The 25,862-nt window shown below is 33.5% G+C and overlaps 1 protein-coding gene across 1 annotated transcript; it reads right to left on the minus strand.

The window, feature by feature from the left end:
• Positions 1 to 14,635: 14,635 nt before the first annotated feature.
• Positions 14,636 to 19,368, minus strand: LOC148597378 (uncharacterized). The gene is made up of 3 exons (XM_088564245.1): positions 19,038 to 19,368; positions 17,275 to 17,451; positions 14,636 to 16,732 (listed from the first exon to the last, which is right to left on the minus strand). The coding sequence occupies exons 1-3, from the start codon at positions 19,348 to 19,350 to the stop codon at positions 16,506 to 16,508; spliced, it is 717 nt and encodes a 238-aa protein (XP_088420371.1). The 5' UTR covers positions 19,351 to 19,368; the 3' UTR covers positions 14,636 to 16,505.
• Positions 19,369 to 25,862: the final 6,494 nt, after the last annotated feature.

Genomic DNA, 25,862 nt, shown 5'->3' on the forward strand with positions numbered 1-25,862 from the left:
AAATATTATTATAAATAAATAAAAATATTAAAACACATAACTTCTATGTCACAAAGTTAAAAATAAGAGTTAGTAAATTATTAATGGTTTATATATGCAAGTAATGTTGTGACCATTCAATCGATGTGTATTTCCGATATAAACGTATACATGTATGTAAACTATAGCCAAAATTCATGGGAACAGAACACACAATTTACCTGTTCAACTCCATATATGCCGTACAAAGGCAATTATACATATATATTTATCTACATACATGTACACGCACAGAACCACAAAAGCTGACCGGCTATACAATTGTAGCATATATATCCGATCCCAAGCCGGTACTTACTTAAGACCAGTCAGTCCTATTTCATACTGACTATACCCGGAATCAAACGTTAAGTAGAACACATGTCTGTAAATATGAGTAATTTTATGTGTGTATATGTATATTTTAATAAAATTGATAAAATTGATCAATTCATACATGTACATAATACAAAAAAAATGTTAATTAATCATTACAGGCTGGTTAGTCCGGACCTCCTTTAACACAGACCTGTAAGGATGTGCAAAATCTATACAGCATATTCATAAATTAACTGTTACATTAAAAATCTGTAAGTTCTTTAGTGTTACTTACCATACACAAGGACCGGAATTCACCAATGTATGTAACAATAAAAAACGTGTGTGTTTCCGTTTAGGAAAGTAAAATAACAATTATTTAATTAATAATTTCACGGTGAATATTTCATTGGTTTTCTGACGGCACGTCTGCAACGTGCACGTTTAGGACCCGGTGTTTTACAATTTATGTATAATTCAATATCATCATTGGAGAAATCATTAATTTCTCATATATATTCATATGAATTATTTGCAACATTTGAATCGTGAGTACATCATTGATTTATATCTGCCAAACTTTCTTCATTCACAGAAGGACCCTGAATTTGCCAATCAGCAGGAATTTCACCATAATATAGCTATCTTTTGCAAGACTTTATATGGGCCTATCCATCAAAATCTTAACTTTTGATTTGCACTAGGAGGATACCAACGCCAAACAAAATTTGCCAATATCAAACTGACGAGGTTTTTTTGTCATAATTCTTCTTTTGGCGAAAGGCTGCTTTCCTCAAATTTTGGTATGCAAAATAAAAAAGTTTTGTCTAAAGTGCACAGAAGTCAGTTAACATATTAAACAGGACATTTTTGAGAACCTTCATCTACTTGACTTCCAGATATTAAATCAATTGGACAAGACATTTCCCTATCAAACATCATTTTGAAAGAAGGAAACTCAGTACTTTCATGAACTGTGGCTCAATACGCCATTCGCAAATAGGGCAAATGATCATCCCAGTCAGTTTTGAAGTCATTTACAAACATAGCAAGCGTGTCCTGAAACACTCGATTAACTCTTGCAGCCAAACCATCTCTCTATATGGAGTTGTACGTGACTTTAAAAGACCTAAATTATTGCAAACTGCAGTTCAGATTGAAATTCTCGACCTTGGTCAGAGTGTATTTGTCTACAAATACCAAACCTACAAAAAAAAAATCTGTCACCAACTTATCAGTTAAAGCTGTATGATTTGGAACTGCAAAAGCTTCCACAAGCACCAGACGAATGACCTGCAGATGTGTTTGTTGAACAGTTTCCAGTATTTTGTATTGCTAGTATCCCAGATTTATCATCAATTTTCTGGATATCTGACTGATTCCGCCTTGAGTCTTCAATAAACACATTTGTTTCCTGAGTGGGTACTTGCCCACTGTACACAGGTTATCAAATCAACCATTGTACACAAGATTGATACAATCTAGAATCAGCAGGAGCTGATTCTTCTTTCCCAGTCAATGAAAAAGTGAAAATAGGACTATCTTTATATTCACAATTATAATCATAATTCTGGGAACTTTCATCATGCTCACACTGTGGAAAATTGAATCTTTACACTTTTTGTGCATCAGTATTTTTATGAAAATTTCTTTCCACGCCTATGCTTAATTTCATAATCATAAATATCAAGTACTGATATCTCATCTAGAAACAATACCCTCAAGATCCTTGAATTTTTTAAGCCAAATGAAAGAGCTATGATCAGTTCTAACTTAAAATTTTGACCTCATAAAAAAGGCCTGAAATGTCTAACAAAAGTTACCACCGCCAATAATTCCTTGTAAGTTGTACAATATCTACTCTGACTTTTTGACAAAGTTTTACCAGCATAGGCTATAATTTTGTTTTCTGAATTTTGAATTTGTGACAAAACTGCTCCAATTCCATAATCACAAGCGTCATTATCTAAGATAAACAACCCCTCTTCCATAGGGTAGGACAAGACAGGTGCTGTAGTTAAAGCTACATTTAACTCAAATGAACCCTGACAACTTTCAGTCTATAAAAAATTATGTGTTTTTAGTCAATTGGGTTAAAGGGAAGACAACTGCTGAAAAATCTTTAATAAAATGGCGGTAATACCCTGCCAATCCTAAAAAAAACTTTTCACCTCGGACACATTTTTAGGAACCGACCAATTCTGAACTGCTTATATATTTTTGGATTACATTTAATACCTTCCACTGAAACTACATGACCCAAAGATGAAACTTCGTGTTGGAAATTATGACATTCAGATGGCATTAATTTTAAATTTGACTCTCTAATCCTATCAAAAACAAGCTTCAAATTTTCAAAAGCTGTCTCAAAATTTGCTCCAAATATGATAATATTATCCAGGTAACACAAGCACATTTCCCATAATAAACCTTTTAAGACCAGATCCATCAACCTTTCAAGACAAGCAGGGGCATTTGTAAGGCCAAAGAGAAATACCAGAAATTAATATAAACCCTTAAAACAGGTGAAAGCAGTTTTAGGTCTGTCTAGCTCTCTTCTTAGAAACTTCTACTTGCCAATAACCAGAAGCTATATCTAAAGTAGAAAAGAACTGACAAACCACCTACTGCTTCTAATGAGTAGTGGATCGAAGGCATGGATGGACAAAATTTGTTGTAACCTGATTTAATTTTCTATTATCTACCCAAAATCTATAAGTAGAATATGCCTTCTTAACCAGTAACCAAGCATTAACCCACGGACTATCACTAGGATGTATTAGATTTTGCTCAAGCATCTTATCAACTTCTTTCTCAACTACCTGTCTCGGAGCCCAAGGAGTCTTACTTGGAGGTTGCTTGGTGGGGTTATTATTTCTAGTTTCAATTGTATGTTGAACTACTTTTTGTAATTTTGAACCTAGTTTCCCATCCGGGCCAACAAAAATGTCTTGATAATCACCTAACAGTTGTTTTACTTTTGATTTCTGTTCATCATTTACTTTGGTAGAAATATTATCTAATAATGGCTGAAGATGTTCTGGCAAAATAACACTAGTGTCTGTTTTTGTTATATCAATGTTAATCACCGATTTTTGATCTACAAAATGTGCCTCTTGTACACTCCGTACAATTATGTTTTTGTATTTGTGAATGGTAACATCTCTACTTAGATAATTTATAGAATATATTCTGATTTTATTGCTATTTTGGTCAACTAATGCCCTGGATACAAAATATCCCTTATTCTCATGACTTGCTTATGGTTCTAAATGTACTTGCATCTGCATTTATCTCCCCTGAAATGTACACGTCAAAAAATGCTTCAGAACAAGCAGGAATAACTGTATGAGTTAAACATTTTATAAAAGTTTTTTTGTTTGGCAGTGCCGTAAAGAAATTATATTTTCTTTGATTGCTAAGACAGCTTCCTTAATCAAAATTTGAGCATTGTGTTCAAATGAAACAGAATTCAAGTAAAACGTCAGCTTTAATTTTCCTAATACTTCAATATCATCCTATCAGCTGCTGTAAAAAGGGTACACTCCCTTTGTAAGGTTTGAATATTAAGTCCTAACTCTTTGAATGATTCAAAAGATAAAATAAAACAGGAGATCCAGTATCAACTAACAAATCTACAAGTTTGTCTTGAATCTGACAAGCACCAAACAAACAATTTTGTTTGACTGTATTAATTCTCAAGCTTGGCCTAGTTTTGAAAAGTTTATGGGCAGGACTTTTGGCCTCTAGTTCAGCCCTTAGGGGTTTAAATGAGTTACAGTTTGTTCTTGTTTAACAAAATCTGCACTCTCCTTGGGAACAATCCTACAATTTGTTTTAAAATTACCATTCTGCCCACATGCATGACAGCGTCCATTATTAGGGTACCGAATTTGTGTTGCTAATTTTTCCATACAACTAATCAACGTTCTGGTAACCTCAGAAATGTCAGTATTTGAGCTTGAAGGATTTAGCGGATTATGCTCAACCTCTTTGACTGCTTCAACTGGAAGTTTTACTTCCTCATTAAAAGGTTTCCTGATACTCACATTTTGTGATGCTGAGAATGCCTCATTCTCAAGTGCACAAGCAATGACAGATTCAAATTTGTTTTTTATGATGCCACTTGACATGTGAAGCCAAATTACACAACACAGTCATAAGCTGATTAATAGCCGACTTCTCCAGAGGTGAATAAAAATTGTCCTTGGGATAAGCCTTACAAACAAGCCTTCTCAATGAATAACCAAAATCGGGTATACTTTCACCTTTCCTACGACACCGAGAATGAAACACACTTTGATAAACAGTGACCAACTCCTGAGGATCAAAACGCTGAGTTAACATATCTTTCAACATCAGATAATGTTTCCTTTCCTCTGGCCTTAAATCCCGTAACAACCTTTGAGCTGTACCATGGACAACTGAAGAGCTTTCTCGTTATCATCCCAATCATTCCATTCAGCTGTTCGCTCAAAATGAACTAAATAATCTTTCCAATCTGTACTCCTTCCATCAAAAGTATCAGGATCTGTCTCTTTCTCGACCTTTGATTTTACTTTCCGTTTAGACTACGGTGTTTTTAAAACAGACCTTTTATCATACGATAAGCCTCCACTTGAATTGACCTTACCAGAGATTTCATAGACTAGTAAACCAAAACTGGTATCATCATATTTAACCCTAGTATCACTATTACTAAGTTTCTCATACCTGCTAACTCGGGACGTGCTTTCCCTATATACTTTGGGCCTAACATCCCTATCAACTTGAGTCACATATTCCCTGCAAATTCTAGGTTGAGAATCCCTTTCAACTTAGGGTCTATCATAAAATTACTCCTCATACATAGCTTTAGGGGCACTATCTACCTTAGAAATGTGTTCCCGAGGAGTATCAATGCAAGTGTGAGATTCAGTTTCCTACATATTAAGTTTATTAATAACAGCTTTTTTAATAAAGGTAGAAGTTTCACCTCCAGTAGCCATAATGAATTATAAATTTTAATAGAAAGAGTATATTCAATGTTTAATTTTAAACATAGCTCCATGTTGGGCGCCAAAAATGTAACGGGGATCTTCTGTATGTGCATATTTTTCAGTGAAAATTACTGTGAAAAGTGAACAACAATACCAATCTAACTGTTTAAGTAGCGTGATCTACTTTTAATAAATGATAGTATTTGAATATTTGCTGAATAATTTACTTTTCTAGATTTACTTGTCAATAACTACTTCCTATGACCAAGCCTTATACAGTACACCCCGCGTGGACTCTTTGTTCACTGGGCTGTGTCATTACACACTGTCAATAAGAACACGCGGAAACACACAGTTTGTTTAACATAGTACAAAGTCATGTAAAACAGTGGTGCATACCGCTTATAAATGCATGACGCCTATGAGTAAATTTACCGGTTTATATCGTTCACGGGAAAGCGCGGGATTTCAAATCATACCTGTTGACCAATCTTAATTACTAATTTAAATTTCAACACGACTCGACGGTCGACAGAAAACCAATAAGTATAGATGTTTTAGTGTGTAAAGAAGCCTAAATATCCAAAATCATTCCCTAAATCGGCAAGCCAAAAATTCAAAAGGTATTCTCCGGAATGTTACATTCCTTTGAGAAAAACGGTAAAACCGTAATTAGGTTAGAAACAAAGAACGTACAGGCTGTAACAGTCTTAAAGTAGAGAAACGGTGTGATACACACCTGCACTGGCTATCTGTAAAAGAAGCGATAAACCGCCCCGCGTACTCGCTTAAATACTCAGTTCAAAATGATTCAACCAATCAGAGCAAGGATATCAACTCAGATGTTATGAACTCGATCTGGGTAAATCTCGATTTGAAATAAACTGAACATATGTAAACTACTGAGACTCGAACCTTTAACGTAAAATACCGAGGTAACCTTAAAATGAAAGTTACGAGTATTTACCTCGGTAACAATGTCACATGACCAAAGCCAAATCACGAGAACAGTGAAATGTAAAATATGCTCAATTGTGAAGTTAATAGGAAAATATTGATTTTTTTTTGTATGCAAAGAGTCCTTTTTATCATAAAATATGATTAAATATGATTAAATATGAGTAATATCATTTCAAAGAGTAATCAAGGGAACCAAGGTACTAGCGGAAATCAAACTAAAGTTATCCAGGGACAAAAAACAGGCATGGGAAACAGAAAAAACACAACAAAGAACATAAAATGACAAAACTAATACACACAAAGTAGCAAAAGTAAATGATCAACTCGGACTCAACTAAAAACTGGGGGCAGGTGCGCCGGTAGGGCATGCGTCCCTTGACTTTCTAGAAACACCCGCCGAGTTGCGCAATTAAATCAAGTCCGGGGTAGACAAAAGAGGAAAGGAAAACTAACAAGCGTTGCATAAATCTCTTTTCATGGTGCAGATGGATAATCCATAAAAATTTATGAACATATATGAAAAGTGTCTAACTTATTATACATGGTACATTGCCAAAACATTTTCATTGATATGTTCACTTTACTTTTTAGACTGTGAAGAAAAAAAAACATTTTAAACTGACAATTACATGTTTAATTCTCATTCATGGGCCATTGATCACATGTCTTGTTGTTGATGCTTTTGGATATCAGGTTCCAGTAACCACTGGAAAAATTTTAACTGTGCTTGCGTCAATTCAGTGTAATGTCAACCCATTCATTTATGCATTTCGATTCAAAGAGCTCCGAAAAGAAATCAAAATCTTGTTATGTTGCAAGAACCCGAATCAATCTAGTACCTTGAATGATTAGAGCAACAAGCATCTAGTACCTCAACCCATCCGTGCAACAAAAATTTCGATCGGTCATCGATCACCCATCAGTTTCCGGTCAGTCATCGATCCATCAAGCCCCGTTCAGGTGGGGGTGTTAAAAGAATAGGCCTGCAGCAGCGCTAAGCTTGTCGTAAAAGGCGACTATATAGTGCTCAGAACCCTAGCTTGGGATGTGTGCCCCAGATGGTGGAATGGGGTACCCCTGGCGTGTTACATGCTGGGGTTGTCAGGCTATAATACGGAAAACCTGACCGCAAACCATAGTGGTGCAAGGTGTTGAGAAAGATGCCACGTTCCTCGCACGTTAAAGAATCCTAGTGTGGAATTCTCCCGGAGAAGGAACCATAGGGCTCCGCCACAGGAGGCTTAATTGACCGACCCTACCCACCTCTCCCTATTTCCAATGGCAATCAAAATTTGTCGACCCCATTGTCCTTGTGTACCATCCCTTTTTCATTTCATCATCATTTCATGTTCATTTTATCATCAATTTCATGTTCATCGCCTGAATATGGCTGAAATATTGCTGCTCGGACGTTAAACCCCAACAAACAAACAATCGATCCATCATACCGGTGATCGGATCACGTGACCACAGAGCGTTCACTATATTTTACGGTTTTGTTGTTATCTTTATATTTTTATAATGTAATAGATTTTAAAATCAATTTATACTTTTATTTTACATTTATTTTATTTCAAACGTCATTTTACATAACAAAACTGCGATCAGATCGGTCACCGGTCATTGGACAACGATCCTTCAGCGATCAATCCGTCAGCGGTGATCCATCCGTCAAATGGTTCTGCGGATCTGTTCAAGGACTGTTTAATCTTAAAATTTGAATACAAACTATTTCCTGAAGAATAGCTTTTGATATAGATTATAACTTAGTGAACAACTTCCGGTTCAAGTTGTACATACATTTCTTGTGTCAAACGTTGCATAAATATCAAGTATTTATTCGTTGTAATAATCTAAACTGTCATAAATAAAATGATATCGACAAATATGGGTCAGCAAAGGAATATTCATATACATCAAAACCAAACGTGACCTAGTGTGAACATATGAAACAAAGACGATCTACATACAAAATCAAACAAACAAAATTAAGTAGATCACATATAAAAAAAACAAGACGTTACACTAAAAATTAAGCACTAATAACACGAATTCTGACTACAAAACAGGAGAGAGACGGGAGCTCCGGAAGGGTTTCCATATTCTGTTTGACAAGCAGGACCAAATATATAGGAAATGAGCACAAAAAGTAATAGTTACAAACAATAATGGATTTCCCTGACACGAGTCACGGAAAAGTCTGGTCAACAACAATTCACAGAATTCAACTGAACAAGGAACATATGACATTTTAAAACATTTTGTGTATATTATAGTTTAATTAGATGGTAGACTTTGACGTGGAAAACATGTGCCTTAGACCGACGCTATACCTTACGTATACATATCATTATATCAGTCAGTGTGCATTTTGTAACACTTGTCTATCTATTGATTAAAAACAAACCAAAGTCTACTCTTGATCGTTTCTTTTGTAATTCTATTCTACACTATAAAATATTTATTTGAGAAATTCAACGTCGTGTAATCTACATCATGTATACGATATCTTTTGACGCAAAGATGAAATTCATACTTCAAGATATTACAAGGCACATTATTTGCCCACAATCATATTGAGTATTTTTTTTCTTTATTTATTCATATTGATTGAATCCTACTGATAACACGTATTTTTCTTCATAAATCATTGTCTGATTTAGACTTTAAAATAGTTCCGGTCGGTATTCACATAAACATACATTTAAGGATTAAGGATCTTCTTTGTGATAATCCTTGGTTTCAGAAACCTGTAACTCCATCTTCTTTGAAATTAAAGATTATTAAGAAATAAATCACGAAGTCCTTTTTTGATTGCTTTACCACGGGCGTGCCAGTCACGTCGTAAATGTTTATTATTTAATAGCTAAACTAATGGCTATATCGTGGTAAAACATTGAAAACAATGATTTTCACGATTGTTGTTCCATTCTTATACGACAAGTTTCTTCATTTATTTTTGGTCATGTGTTTATCACTTTTATCAGAATATGTTTTTGTCCAGTGTGGTGGACGTGTTTTTCAACAAACGGTCGGCATTTCAATGGGAACAAATTGTGCTCCTTTACTAGCTGACCTATTCTTTCACTCTAAGGATGCTGACTTTATAGCTGATCTGATCAGAAAGAAAGAATATTGTTTGGTTAGATCCTTCAATCTCAGTTTCCGCTATATAGATGACGTATTATCTTAAAACAATCTTAATTTCGGGGATTTGATACATCGCATCTACCCAAAAGAAATTGAGATAAAAGATATTACAGACACTGTGAAGTCAGCCTCATATCTTGACCTACACTTAGAAATCGATGGTAAAGGAAAACTATTGACCAAACTTTACGACAAAAGTGGTGACTTTTCATTCAGAATGGTCAACTTTCCTTTCATCTGTGGCAACATCCCTTCGACTCCTGCATATGGAGTGTTCATATCACAACTCAAACGTTTTGCCAGAGCTTGCCGAAACTACGCAGACTTTTTGTATCGCACTGGAACTCTACCAAATAGGCTTCTGGAACAGGGTTATGTTGCTACAAGAGTGAAGTCATCATTACAGAAGTTTTATGGTCGTCATCATGAACTCGTGGATCATTATGGTGTTTCCATCAGCACCATGAAAACTGATTTATTCAACGGGTCATAGTTTTCCTTTCCTCAATTGTCTACCCCGGACTTGACTTTTTATGAGCAACTCGGTGGGTGTTTCTAGAAAAGCAGAGGACGCTTACCCTACCGGTGCACCTGGTCCATGCTCCAAGTTTTTAGTGGAGTCCGAGTTGCTCATTTACTTTTGTTACTTTGTATGTATGATTTTAGTTACTTTATGTTCTTTGTTGTTTAAGTCTGTTTTCCATGTATGGTCTTTGTCCCTGGATTACATTCTTTCATTTTCCGCCGTGTAACATGTACAAATACTAGTACGTATTATTTCCTAATTATAAATATACACATATTTTTCTCTATTTTCAAAACTTATTACGAGCAATTGAATACAAACAAAGTTTTAGTCATATCATTATGTCCTGTATGGTGACGCAACGAATAGAACTAAAACAGGTTACAGTATACTGATTTGTTCAATTAATGGAATCAAGCAAATACTTTTATTCAAAGTAACTACAGGTTCTAGATTAGCACACACTTTTTTTTGATGGACAAGCAAATTTGCAGTTTTGAATATTGAGCCAAATAAAACGAAATATATTACGAGTAACAAAAAAAGTACTTGCACTGAATATAATTGAAGTGTGTGTGGTCGTTGCAAGAAAAGTGCAAACTATTTAGCTTTTGATAACACAAAAAATCGACATTCAAATTAACGAATACAATTGTTATGTCAAGAAATTTCGGATAATTTTATTACCTAAATATAAGGTTTCATCTTGTTTATTAAATATACACATATTTTTCTTTATTTTCAAAATTTATTCAGGACAGGGCGAACTATTGCACTGTCGATGTACTATTGCACGGTGCAATAGTCTCCGTGAGGAATCTATTGCACTGACCACATAATGACCTTTATCTAAGCCTTTTGATTGGTTGAACTTTTTAAAGCGCTTCATTGAATTGGAATTTACATACAAAAAACTCGTGTGTAAAATCGTAGATGCGACTCTCGTCTGTCAATTCGTAAACATGGAGCGGTCAATTTCCAATTCCTGGTCGAATGGTTGTCTATTTGACATATTCCCCATTTCCATTCATTATTATATCTCATAGACAAATTAGGTAATAAAACAGGTATTACATGGGTTGGATTCAATAGACCAGAATAACTGTCCTTTGGTACTGAGAATGATCAAGTGTTCTCTGTACCCTTGGACAAATATTCTGGTATTTTGCATCCAACCCATTTAATAACTGTTGTCCGATTTTCTCTATATAAAGTTGTTGGTGAATACGAAAAAACGAAATCAAAACTTAAATATTTTCTTCTATTTGAAAGAGTAATCAAGGGAATCAAGATTCTAGCCGCCATCAACAGAATGCAATCCACGGGCAAAGACTAAACGTGGAAAACATACATCTTTTTGTATGTATTCCTGGTTTTGATTGTTTTGTTCGTCAAATATGAATAACAAAACTTCAATAAGTTCTAGATTTGTGAGTTCTTTTATCAGATATGTGTTGAAGTTTTTATAGATGTGCTTTTCCGAAATAGAAATATAGAAATTGGAGTTAAGGTTTGATTGCCAATGAGACTGTAATCCACCGAAAGCCAAGCAACGAACAATTTAACTTCTAGAGGTCATTATACGGTCCAGCGATGGTCAAAACCCAAATAAAGCCTGCTGTAAAAGACCTCAAAACATGAAAAAAGATGAATATTGTCTGACAGGAAGAGTTGTATTTCAATTTTACAAACCATTATACATATTTTCACTTCATGAACTTTTAAGATCGATATGCATTTGTATGATTTATATTTGTAACATGATTTGTAACGATGTTCGCATTGTGTAGTGCGTCTTGTATTACAACCGTCCATTCGAATTGTCTTTCTTTTTGAGGACATTAAATCAACGTTGTCGACATAAACGTCATTAAATAAATAGAATGGAGTTAATCGTAGTTTCAAGTCATGTGTTTGTGATACAAAGACAAATATGAAATAAGGAAATACTATCCTGTTTTGTGAACACTCGTGAATAGATTGATCTTATTATTTTCTGGATTAGCTATCCTACTACATAATTTCGTTTAGTTGTTAGGTAGTATCTTTGTCTTATTTTGCTGCAAGATATTGTCGTGTGGTCCGAGTACATTTATCTTATTTATGCAAAAGTCTGCTGCATAATCTAATTTCCGGCGTTATAGAAAATGTCTCCGTAGATATTTATGTAAAACCCTGTTTTAAGCTTATGAAGATTTGCAATTGATATTTTACATTTTACATTCAAAAACAGTCTTCAATAAGAACATAAAGATACTGTAATGGTTTCCTTTATGGTAAATTTGTATTTCATTTGCAATTTTCTCTTTATGAAGTAAGAGCTATTTTCGCACGCTAATTTGAAATGAAATGAAGATAAATTTCATCTATCCGTGTATATATATATTTCATATAGCGAAAACGATTGTTTTATTACGTTTAATTGATATAGTGCACATAGTTTGTGTTAAAATGTATAATAATTACTACGCAGTACACAAAGACAGATTGCAATGGTAAAATGTATGATGTATTAAACTGTCTCAACAGTTATATTATATTGTTTGTTCGCCACACTCTTTCGGTGTACACGGACCTATATTGGCTTCAAGTTGACTGGACTTTACGCATGTATGAAATGTCTGACAAAGGCGTTATCGACCAATCAAAAACTGCTATAACTATAAAGATTAGAATTATTAAGTCATAAACACTCTGTTATACAATATATCAATATCACCACGGCCGTCTTTTTGTTGTTCGATAAGATGTGTGAACCTCCAATGAAGACATTTCGATTGACTTGTAAGAAGTCCAAGCATAATATATAATTCCATATTGATTAGGAATAACTGCGTACGTACTTCCCTGTTAATATGCAAAACAAAACGGAAGTGTGGTTTAAATATCCATTCAACCTAACTGTTATGCAGACACGGGAGGATGCCGAAATGCCATGTGAAGGCTGTTTGGAAAACAAAAGAATCCGTGGATTTCGGGTAAATTAGATGTTTATAGTAGCAATGCACTTGAAAACTAAAGAAAAATGTCTCTGCTTTTTGGCCATTTAAAACGTGTTCCTTCTATAACATGCATTTAAATGCAAAATCAACATCTTTTACATGTAATTACAAAATACTTAAATACTTATGCAGTCGATGATGTATAGATAGAATCACACAAAAATAAATAACCAATGTTGACACTGGATTATTGAAATCTATACTATTGCTATCCAGTGTCTAAAGATAACGCGGATGCGTAAGCAGATATTTTTTACAGACATTCATTTACAATAAAGGTCTATGAAATCACAAAACATTTCAACAAAAAGTTTTAAGTATTTTTTTTATTAGATATAAGTATTTTTTTTCGTTGCCACTATTCTCGTTTACCCAAAAGCCATCTCATGTTTTAATATGATGATACTACAGTTGAAGTATTGACATATCGTACGTATATATTTATTACAATCGGTGATTTATTGCTTCTATAGTATTGTTTTAAGTGCATTTTCAAATATGCCATATTCCCCCGTACACAATACTTTATCTTATGTTTTGTTTAGACCGAACCGCTAGGCTGTTTGTCCCTATCAAACCAGTCATAATATGTCTAAAAATGTTATGTTGAGATATACCGGAGGTGGTGGGCCTAGATGGACGCAGTGGTTTGACGCGCTGTAAGGCATGATTTGAAATCTCCTTTCATTTTGGAATGCCTGCGTTGGATCTGGTGTTACGGTTTTGCCATAGTGTAGCCCTTTGTTTTGCAGACTTACATTTGCATCTTTTGCAAGGCCTGATGTTAAGGTTACATGTATATTAATGTTCAAAGCATTTAATCAGTGTCATGGACATATAAACGAAAATACGGATATAAATGATATGAAGAACGAAAATGTGTATATGCTATCTAGATGCAATAGGAACTATTCGTTTATTAAATTATGTCTAAGGCAGTGGTTCCTATAATTTACTTGCACAAATATGCAGTATCTGTGTATAGAATTAAACATTTAAATCAATTTTATGCAAATTAATGCATCGCACAAGTATCATAATTGTTTAATTCCTCAGTTATCATCTTTGTAATGGAGAACTTCGAAGGAATTACCTTCGCTTAGTTTATAACATGCATGTTGCAAAAATAAAACAAAAAATAGCGCAAAGTGATCTAATTATTCTTTTTTTTCAAATATTGATTGATTATTTGATTATTGAATTGTGTGTGTGGGCGGGGGGTGTATGTGTGTATTTTTCTTTATTTTCACTTAAGTGAAAAAGTGGAAACACTTGATTAATATATGGAAACATTTGTCTTTTTCTGTAGGTTCTCCTTACGTACGTGTTATATTTTACATTTCACAATTGACTCTTTTTGAAGCAGCATTATTTATTTTAAAAGTTTGATCACAGTGTTTCGTGTTTTATTAGGAACACAATTAATCAAGGTCAAATCATGTTTTGTACATTTAAAATAAGGTATCTAATACTTTACCGAGATCTAGTCTCTGTCTACCTTTGGCATTGTATCGTTTTAGAAAAAAAAATTAAAGAAGTATAAATCATCATTCAAATCTGACTAACGCAAAATAAAAACAGTTCGTAAACTTATCAGCGTCAAGCTACGCCGTAAAGGTCCTTGTATGGCAACAATGAAAACATTGTAAAATAGTGTATTTATTCAAATATTCACCTACAATATATTCAGATTTGTTTCTTCAAAAATGTTGGGTAAACATTTGAAATTACCGAGTGAATACAAAATTATATATATGATACAAACAATATATATATACAAATCGTACTCGTTCACCGCTTGATAGTGCACAACCTGTGATTTTATGTTACCGAGTTTTGTGAGATATATTGTGACGGTCACCCCAGACAAAATGTCTCTTTTAATTTAAGAATTTTACTGCCACCTCTCGGTTTAGAAATATGGAAAACGAAGTTGTTTTATCGCTTCAGACTATTTATCCTTTTATTTCAAGACATGATATTGTGTCCAGTGTGCTCCGAATACGAAAATAATCGTAGAATGGTTCAACCAGGAGTAGTTTTCTCATAATGCCAAACCATATGTTCATTTTTATTTTTGTCTGTTTGTAATGAGCTATTGTGGCACCGCCTTCGTTTTGACGGCGTAAACAGTGTGCGACCTTGACTTTGTTGTAATTGAATATAGAGAACGTGCGTAGGAATGACATACTCATTTTACAGATATATTTTCTCTTCATTATTGTATTTAAATATCAGATATTATTTCACTACACTTCTAATAAATTTTAAAATTCCCTGAACATATTTGAGGAAAGCTTTGATCGATAATTTATAACTATCGGGATTATTTATGAATTCCGGGTTCCCCGATAGGTCTATCGGAAACCGGTGGTTATCCCGATATCATAGTATATAAGAAAATCTAATTCCAGGTTTTTTTCAGTCTGAAGTTCTTTGTTGGATGTGCCGAAGATAGTATTTTTGGTTAGTTAAACTTGGCTACTGAAATGATTATCTGTGCATTATGGAAACTATAGTTGGAGATTTTGGCTATTAATACTCAGATGTGCTTACACTTGCTGTTTACAGTGCTTTCTATTCAGTACGCACAGCTGTCTACTAGATATTTTCCAAATGTATTGCAAATTTTAGAACTGCGATGTATCTTGGCGATAATTGTAGTTAAAAACATAAATAAAATGTTTCTATGTGATTATGGCACATGTAAACTCAAACTTTGTTTAGCAAATGTTATTATATTTCCGTATTGTAGAATGCTTAAATGGCTAGTAGCTTTTCAATTGAAATAAATTACAATTAAACCTGACCTTACTCAACCCGGTCATTGCAAGGGTTGTTCAACTGTATGACCTAAACGATACTTGTCTTTTGACATTATTAAAGGTGCATTAAAAATATTCAGACTCCTGCATATAAGAGACCAATAAACCAATAAACCATATCCTAAACAAGGTAAACTTGTATTTCATAAGATAATCTAAGAGGTACTGATGCCATCACTATTTAATCTTTATTATTATTCGTTAAGAGTAACACATTATAAAATGGCGAGATAACCAGTAAAAGAGTAATCAAGGGAACCAAGGTTATAGCGGTAATCAAAAGAATGTAATTCAGGGACAAAAACCAGACATGGAAAACAGACATACACAGCAAAAAACATAAAGTAACTAAAATCATACATACAAAGTAACAAAAGCAAATGAGCAACTCGCACTCCACTAAAAACTGTCAGCATGGACCAGGTGCACGGGTAGGGTAAGCGTCCTCTGTTTTTTCTAGAAGTACCTGCCGAGTTGCTCTTAAAAAAGTCAAGTCCGGGGTAAGCAACCTAGGAAAGGAAAACTATGACCAGTTCATAAACAATGAACACTTAATTTTAGAGCGTGCATCAAGAAAATGTGGAAAATTTTCAGAAGATGCATTCGATTATGCTTGTGCAGCATAAATCATTTTCATGGTCATCACTCAGACTCTGCAAAAACAAGTCATATCCGTGCAATGAATTCGACATTAGAAAACATTGTACAAGAACAATCAGCATATACTTCAAAGGAGGATTTCACAGACGAAATGATGGTTTTTTCTTAAATAACAACTTTTGTCTTGGATTACAAACTTTGAAAATGGCATCAAACAGCCGCATGATGTATCGTTATCTGACTGGTAATCCTGGTCAAAATCAGTGAGACGAGTTAAATTGAATCCGTCAGGTTTTACAATTTCACCAGTAATCCATGTTTTATCCCGAAAGCCAATCCATGCTAATGATATACCTGTAAAATATGAGAGATGCATTTAAAGTTATTATTTTTTTTTTCGAAACTGGAAATAGTTTTTTTTACATATTTTAGTAATTTTAAAATTTTTTTGAGGATACATATTATTATTCGACATAACGTTAAACTACACTACAGTGGTGCAATCCGGTTTCGTCCGTTAATGCTTGATTTTCTTTTTATTTACTTTAAGAAAAATAACGGAAAATACTCATGACTCATTGTTAAAGTACTCGGAAATGTAGGCTACAATAAAAGAAGAAATAACGACCATATTTCGGAAAGATGACTCCCTTCCAGACCGAATTGAAGATCAAAATCTAAATGTGTAGGTCTGAATGCAGAAAGGCGTACCGTTATATGTAAATGTAGCATCTGAAGACTGAAAAAGCAATGTTTATTGAAAGGGTTTGTCTTCACCATGAACCACTTCATAATTGGCAGTGTCAAATTCTTATATTGACTGATACTTAATACAAACAAAATGTGATAAGAAACAATCATATAAATAATTAAAATGTTTTGCCACAGATCCTTACAGCGTAAATTTTCCAAAAGGTAATCCAGTTTTCCTTTATTGTTGATACTTATCAAATCTCCACCATCCTTTTGACACTCTTCTCGTGAATCCAACCATGTAAGTCTATTCGCCGACACTCCGAACCTGATGCATGTATGTATACTGTTGTCATAATTGTAGTCGGAATGTTGACAGACTGAAAGTTAATTTGGAAAAATGATATTTTTTATAAGTATAAGCTGTCAAACCTTTAGCCGGAATTTTAATTCATAATTAATAAAACATGTGAAGATATGCATGATATAGCTTGATGGACTTTGTATTCGAAATATTATACACTATACATTAAACTAATTGAAAGAACTAACTTAAATTTATATTTCTACAAAATTTTATGAAGGAATTTTAGATTAAATTAAATTCAAATATTTTTGTTTTTATACGATGCGTTTCTCTTCAAACTAAAAGGGGCAGTTATTAGTTCTATGTTAACATGTATTTACAAACCCGGATGTTTCAAAATGACAAAAATTAAACAAATTGAAAATATCGCTTTGTTAAGAAATTCTTAGAAACCTTTTTCACCTCAAATGTGTACCTTAAAGTAGCATTTTATTTCTTATAAGTATTTCCCTTGCAAAGAACGATGCTTTTATGGACCGGGTATTACTGAATCTTCCCAATGTTATATGAGAGGCAATCATAATCGTATTTTATGCTATAAATTGTTAATATGAATATTAATTTTTTGGTTAAGAGGTATAGACGATTCATGTCATATATTATACCCTAGTATTATTATTATAACAAGGATAACAAATACTTTATTTTTCAATTGAAATATACTTTGGTGGTTTTAATTTTTTGATAATTCACAAAACTAAACGCTCATTCACACAATACCAGTCTAGCAGATTACTTATCAGTCAATTGGGGAGTCGCTTTGTGCCCAATCTATAACTGACCTATAAATTATTCAACAACCAATTTGAAACTGATTTGCGATAAAACAGTTACATGCAATTTCAGAAGATTGCTGTTTGATGTAGAAAATAAGACAGAAAAAAAAGACTGAAACTAAATCAAAGGATATATAACGTCCAGGAGGAGCAAAAAAAGCCTTACTCGATTTAGGTTTTGTTACATACCGTTAAATTATTGCAATATGATCATTTAACAATTTATGAACCAATTTTAACGTTGACATGTTTGCATAAGCATATACATATTTTCCTAGGATTGATTATAGTTAATAAATGAGAATGTTACCGCTGTACTGTCTTGTCGATAACCATGATTGAAATAATTTGAAATTGAACATTCAAGAGATGTATATCTAACATTTATATTGTTTATCATAGTAAGAAATAAAAACACACATAATTTTTCAGATTTAAATGTAGATTTTCGTCTGCATTGCTTGGATAGAAAAAAATTCAAAGCGATTTCTAAAAGAAGTTAAGTTAAATGAAGGACGTTTTGAAATGCAACATTTTAAATGAACTCGATAAACTCATCGAACAAAAACAAAATCAATAAAAAAAAAACAAGAGCACAGTATTGCTACATCACAGAAACCAAGAACAAATATTAACTTTCCCCTGTGGTGCAGAACTTCGAAAATTGTTTATTTCGCTTACACACCGATGTAATAATAATCGAATTTCGAGTATTTGGAAGATAACATGTTAGTTGGAATAAAATGCAGAGCATTATCGGGGAATGGTTTATTGAGGAACAGGCGTGACTTCTGTAATACATACTAAGATCAAAAACACTTACCTGTACTTGATGGTTTCTTACTAAACCAATTGAATGTTCCCATAACATGGAAATATTTTTCTGAGGAGTTTTCTGACTGGAGTATACATTTCCGAGTTACATTTCTCCAAGCAAACTTAGTACATATGTCAGACAGATCACAATTATAGGCACAAGCAGTAACCGATGAAACTTGCGTTGTTATGGAAATATTTTCATGTTTCGAACACACAAAGTGCAATTGACTAAAGTAATAACACGATATAGAATCCCATGTGATTAGAATTAAACGTATAACGAGTAGACGCATATTTTCAAACGCTGTCTCCTGCATCTAAATAGAAGTCATGAAATTGTTATATTTCTAAAGGTAAATATTGATCATTTTGATTATATGCATGTTTATACAAGTCCAAGTTATTCCGTTTGATGATAAATTTCAATATCGTATACATTACTGGTTAATAATATTATACTGACTCTTTTTTCTGCATTTTAGATGGTGCTGATTTTGACCTCTTTTTTGGAAATTCTTTATTTTAGGTTTGATATAAAATGTTAGGGCTAAAACAGTTTGAAACTGTTGTAATTGAATTAATTTGACCAAATAATTCTAAAAAATTATCAAAGTAAATAAAGATTAACACTTTACTGATAAGCAAAAAAGGGATCCAATTAGCTCTGACATAGTAATTTTTTTTTTATACAATGTCATTTATTCTGATCAGCATCCCGCTCTGATATTTAGATACTGATAAATGCCATGCATATAATACAAATGGGTAATATAAATGCATTACATATATATGCATGGGTATCGATTTTTCATTGTCAGAATATATAAATAGAGTGGGTAAAAATTTTGGGGGCGCACATCCGTATTTCTTTAACCTGTTAAGTTACCCCCTGTGTATCATACTGGTTTCTGTTACAACAAAGAATCAGTCAAATTTCTATAAAGTCAGGGGCGTAGCAGGTACCACAGACAATATATTAGTTGGTACTGTATGTCATATATTAAAGTCAGATGAACCATAGGAAATAAAAATGAAGCTCTAACATAGCAAAGCTTCCTACTGGCGTACCAAACGGGAATCGGGTGCTACGACTTTGTTCGGAATCACGTACATGTATTGTATGTTATTCAGTTTAAGAAGTATTTTAGAGCTAGGGACTGTCCGAATCTGTCAGGAAATATTTTATTCCATGCATCTGTTCTACCTTGAAAAGTTTCTCACATTAGAGTGTCAGGACTCATGACAGATAATGACAGAGTTTGTCCAAATCCCTGGCAAACCCTGACAAGATTGGCAGTGGGTCAGAACAATTTCTGACAGTTTAGAACTATTCTAGGACAGCGAATCCTAACAGAATCAAAGAGATTTTAGAGGTGATCGCAACTGTACATATGACTGCGTAAAATGATGTTTTGGGGCCAATTGATGCAGCCTACCGTGTGGTGCGAAGCTTTCCTCGTAGTTCATTGAAGACCACTGGTGGCCTTGTGCTGACATTTCCAGTCCTGTGGAGTTGTTGTCTCTTTGATATATTCATCATACATATTCTTGTAGTGAACCTGTACTTGTGTTTCTAATAAGATATGACATTTGAAAACCTATCTAATCAATTCCTCAATTGGAGACCTGTGTCATATTGTTTGACTATGTAATCTTTTATAGTTCATATCCGATCAAATAACCAAAGAGTATCTTATTGAGACAGAGATGTGATTTGTGATAGTATTTTGCACAACATTCGACCAGAAAATGAATTGATAACAATCTGATGAATATTTGCCAAGCACAAAACACAAACCATGTGACGAGTCCAATGGGTTATGATGCATTGATCTACTGCTGATTTCTCTTTTTTGTTTTTGTTTTGTTTTTGTTTTGTTTTTGTTTTTGTTTTTTTTTAGTGTTATTTTGTTTTCTTTTTGGTGTGTTTCTTTTGTTTTTTCACCTTATTTTTTATTTTTTATGGTTGCGTCATACCGATTTTCTGTTTTAAACTTTTGTTTGTCAGTGGACCTAATTTTTTTTATATAAACCTTCGTTTTATTGGCAATTAGGTATTTTTTTATTTAACTTTTTCTAATTTAGATAGTGTAGTCTTACTTTAGACAGGCGTTATTTAACACATTTTGATACAAGAAAAAATTGGGAAAAAATAACTACCTTGGCACTCACAACCGAGAAGAAAACGAATGTTTCAAGGAAGTCTAAACAGTGATAATTGTCCATACTGGCAGCTGCACACATGCCATTTAATTAACAAAAAACGTTGTTGTAGTATGGTCGTTTAAACCATATTAATCAATCCACTAACACCTAGATATTGAAAAATTTAACAAAAGTATAAACACAGTGTGAAAGTATAAACTTTTTCACAAAGTGTGATATCCTTACAGTTTTAAGAAAGAGAGTTTTAACGGTTTTAATTAAATTGATATAGCTTTAACAGTTTTAACAAAGTGTGATGGCATTAACAGTTTTAACAAAGTGTGATGGTATCAACAGTTTGAACAAAGTGTGATGGCATTAACAGTTTTAACAAAGTGTGATGGCATCAACAGTTTTAACAAAGTGTGATGGCATCAACAGTTTGAACAAAGTGTGATGGCATTAACAGTTTTAACAAAGTGTGATGGCATCAACAGTTTTAACAAAGTGTGATGGCATCAACAGTTTGAACAAAGTGTGATGGCATTAACAGTTTGAACAAAGTGTTATAGCATTTACAGTTTTAAAACAATGTGATGACATCAACATATTTAACACAGTTGGATGGCATTAACAGTTTTAACAAAGAGTGATAGCAGCATTAAACCTATGATTTTTCAACTCTGCATACTGTTTTCCCCATGCTCATTTAAAATTCCGACTTACAAACATTATACATCGTTGTTTTTAAAAAACAGATGGTACACATATATACAAATATATATTTCTTGGTAGAGATTACGCATACTTTGTAAGAAATAATTCGAAAACATCCTCCAAATATAGAGGAAAATGTTAATAAAATGAGGGAATTTGTAATCGACAGCATATTTTTCTAGTGTGGTGGATGTATTTTCAAACAAACGGTCGGCATTCCAATGGGAACAATTTGTGCCCCTTTACTCGCTGACATATTCCTTCACTCTTATGAGGGTGACATTATTGCTGATCTGATTCAAAAGAAAAAGATATCGTTTAGCTAGATCTTTTAATATCAGTGTCCGCTATATAGATGACGTATTATCTTTAATCAATCCTAATATTTCGGGGACTTGATACATCGCATCTACCCCAAAGAACTTGAGATAAAGGATACTACAGACACTGTGAGGTCAGAATCATATATTGACCTACACTTAGAAATAGATGGTGAAGGAAAACTATTGACCAAACTTTACGAAAAAAGTGATGACTTTTCATTCAGAATTGTCAACTTACCTTTCATATGTGGCAACATCCCTTCAGCACCTGTGTATGGAGTGTTCATTTCACAACTCATACGTTATGCCAGAGTTTGCCGAAACTCTTTTTTTTATCGCGCTAGAACTCAACCAATAGGCTTCTGGAACAGGGCTATGTTGCTACATGATTGAAGTCATCACTACAGAAGTTTTATGACCGTCATCATGAACTCGTGGATCGTTACGGTGTACCCATCTGCACCATAAAAACTAATTTTTTCAACGGGTCTTAGTTTTCCTTTCCTCGTTTGTCTACACCGGACTTGACTTTGATGAGCTACTCGGCCGGTGTTTCTAGAACGTAAAGTAATTAAAATCATACATACAAAGTAAACAAAATGAGCAACTCGGATTCCACTAAAAACTGGGAACATGGACCAGGTTCATCGGAAGGGTCAGCGTCATATGCTTTTCTAGAAACATATTAGTTTATATTTATATCATGTCAGAAGTACATGTTTTTGGATCATGCATGCATTTATCAAAATCAATGATATAACCTTGGTTCCCTTGATTAGTCGAACTGATTGTAAGATTTGAAGGTTCCCTGTACTTTTTATCAATACTTACAACAACATCGTTTATGTAATATTGTATACTCTGGGATTCATATTGTACTTGTTCAGTTTACCTATTAAGAAATGATAGCGGAAAAAATCTGCTCCTGGTACAAAATCTTAACCGAAATTTGAGTGCTGTGACTTATTTATGATACCTATTGCACTTTATACATATTTTATATGATTCAAAGTCACAGGCGAAATTTACTAAACTTCTAGAGGATTCAGATTATTTTGACATGTTTAGCACCTGTTCCGATGCACTTCCTCTCATCGTTTTTTTTTTTTTTTTTGTTTTTTTTTTTTTGTTTGATGTTTGTTCATGATAACATAAGTACGCATACAATCTTTATTCTAATACTTGAAATACTGGATGTATTTTCTAAGAAACGAGTAATCTTTAAAATCCACAGTACACTTTGTCGGCTTGCCATTCCATAACTATAATGTACATGAGCGATCTTATTTTATTATATAGATATCAGTTATTTACCAAAAGTTCCCATAATTCACAGTCAAAATCAAATTGGTAATTTCACTTTCACTTTCACCAACGCGTCACAACAGAAATATCAATCCGCTGTTCAGAAAGCTTTAGATTTATGTTGAAAATAACAAGTAGCATTGGAGGAAATCTATAAAATAAATAGGAAAATCAATTGGTTATCGTGAATGACCAAAATATGATCAGTCATGTAAAGAACGCATTAACAATTATTTGTGCGCTGAGCAAGTTCCGCACATTCATTAAATCTAGGCTTTCTTCGGCACTCGTGATCATATTGTGGTTATTCACTTTTTTCAATTAATTAGTCTATTACAGTACCTGAACCGATCAGTCACCGGTCACCGATCCGTCAGCAATGAATCAGTCAAAGGTCATCGATACGTATATATATGAAGTGACAAAAGCAAATGAACATCTCGGACACCACTACATGGGAGCTTTACAAGGTGCACCGGCCGGGTAAGCGTACTATGCTTTTCTAGAAATGCTCGTTGAGTTGCTCATAAGAATCAAAGGATGTAGCTAAACGATATTCTTTTTTCGATTCAGATCAGCCATAGAGTCAGCATCATTAGAGTACGTAAGTGATCGAGTTATCGGGAGTTCGAGAAATTGAAGTTCGTAGAAGTCCGGATTGTTTTCGTTACCGGTTCGAGTTTGAATTTAGTTTTATAAGTTGCTTACTTCCTACGACGTTTTGTCATTTTGTGGACCTTTTTATTCGATTTTGGAAGATTTTGTTGTGTTTGCTTTTAATGTTCACAGTTCGAGTTCCTATTTTTTTTTCATCTATTTTTTGTTTGTTTGCTGTTTTTATCATGCCGACTTCGGAACATTCTTGAACTTCAATCAATATACTAGTGCAAGATCAAAACTAATAAATTAGTGATTATTTAGATTTTACTTGTAATTAACTTAAATAACATTGATTAATGATAGGATTTTTTACACCTTTATTTTTTCGAGAAATGTTTTATATTTTTATATTAATTATATAGGGGGAGATTTTGGTACTTTGAATTGTGTTTCAGAAATCCTGGGTGTTCGAGCAATCCGAGTTCGAGCGAGTGAAATTTGACTATGTTCCTGATACTCAGTTAAAATCCAGACTCAAATGTTTCTCTTAGACACATGATGTATTGTTGTTAAACAGTCCTAATACTTAGTTAAAATCTCGACTCAAATGTTTCTCTTAGACAGATGGTGTATTATCGTTTAACAATCCAAATACTCAGTAAAACTTCCGACTCGAACGTTTCTCTTAGACAGAAGGTGAATTATTGTTTAACAATCCTAGGTTTGTGAATTTTGTACACTGCATTTACGCTTAAAAGCAGAGGAGGCATGCCTTACGGGCATGCTCTCAGCTTCAGTGAAGTCTGATTTGACCATTTACCTTATTTCTTTGAACGTGTCCACTGTACATTGAAATGACATTTTCTACGCTTTGCAGTAGTTGCAAGTTTGCTAATAGGTCAAGCGTTCTGTTGATAATCGAAAGTCAATTTTATCATATCTTGAAAATTTCGCATGGGATCGTCTGGGATTTTGAGGTAAAATAAGAATGTTTCAGTTTTCTCAGGAGGTGGCCAATTCATCATGGTAATACGTACCACCATTTTCAGGACATTTAGAATTAGACCCAGGAGTAATCATCCACCAGGCAAATTCGGTTGTTATTGCTCATGAAAATACCAACTGGTTTTGAAATGTTCCGCTACGCCAACTTTTGATGCAGGTCATTTGGACTCTTGCTGGAACAAAGATGGGGAACAAGTAAAAACAGATAGATTTCTACAACCCTGTAAAATGAGTTTTTTGTTATTTTATCTCGTTTATAATATACCTAATTCTAAAAGAAGAAACATAAATTATAATGTATTTTATATTTGTCTCCTAAAAACAGGTATGGCACAGTCATATCAAGATAAGTCAGTATTACATATGATAAGCTAAGACATGTGACCAATAAGATAGCAAATGACATTGATTTAAAAGGATTTGTGGTCGTCCGTGCGTTCGTCCGTCACATGTTTTTCTCCCATTAACCAATTCAAGAAATGTTATGAAATCTTCAGGGAATTTCTATTTGGTAATACTTATTTGCATCATTTTAATTTTTAATTGAAAAAAATGTCGTTTCCATTTGTATGATATGGCATTGAATTTTACTAAAAAAAAAATGAAAGCAACTACGTATTTTTAACTCTCTTGTAAAAAGGATTTTAATGAATTTTACGGATTGGTTATAATGCAATGCTATTGTTTTTCCATAAATTTTAGGTCAACATTAGCACAACACAAACTTTTGCAAT

The sequence above is a fragment of the Perna viridis genome, chromosome 15 (genome assembly GCF_037379345.1).
Source record: "Perna viridis isolate PV_CMFRI_1.1 ecotype Kerala chromosome 15, ASM3737934v1, whole genome shotgun sequence".
In the NCBI taxonomy this organism is placed as follows: domain Eukaryota; kingdom Metazoa; phylum Mollusca; class Bivalvia; order Mytilida; family Mytilidae; genus Perna; species Perna viridis.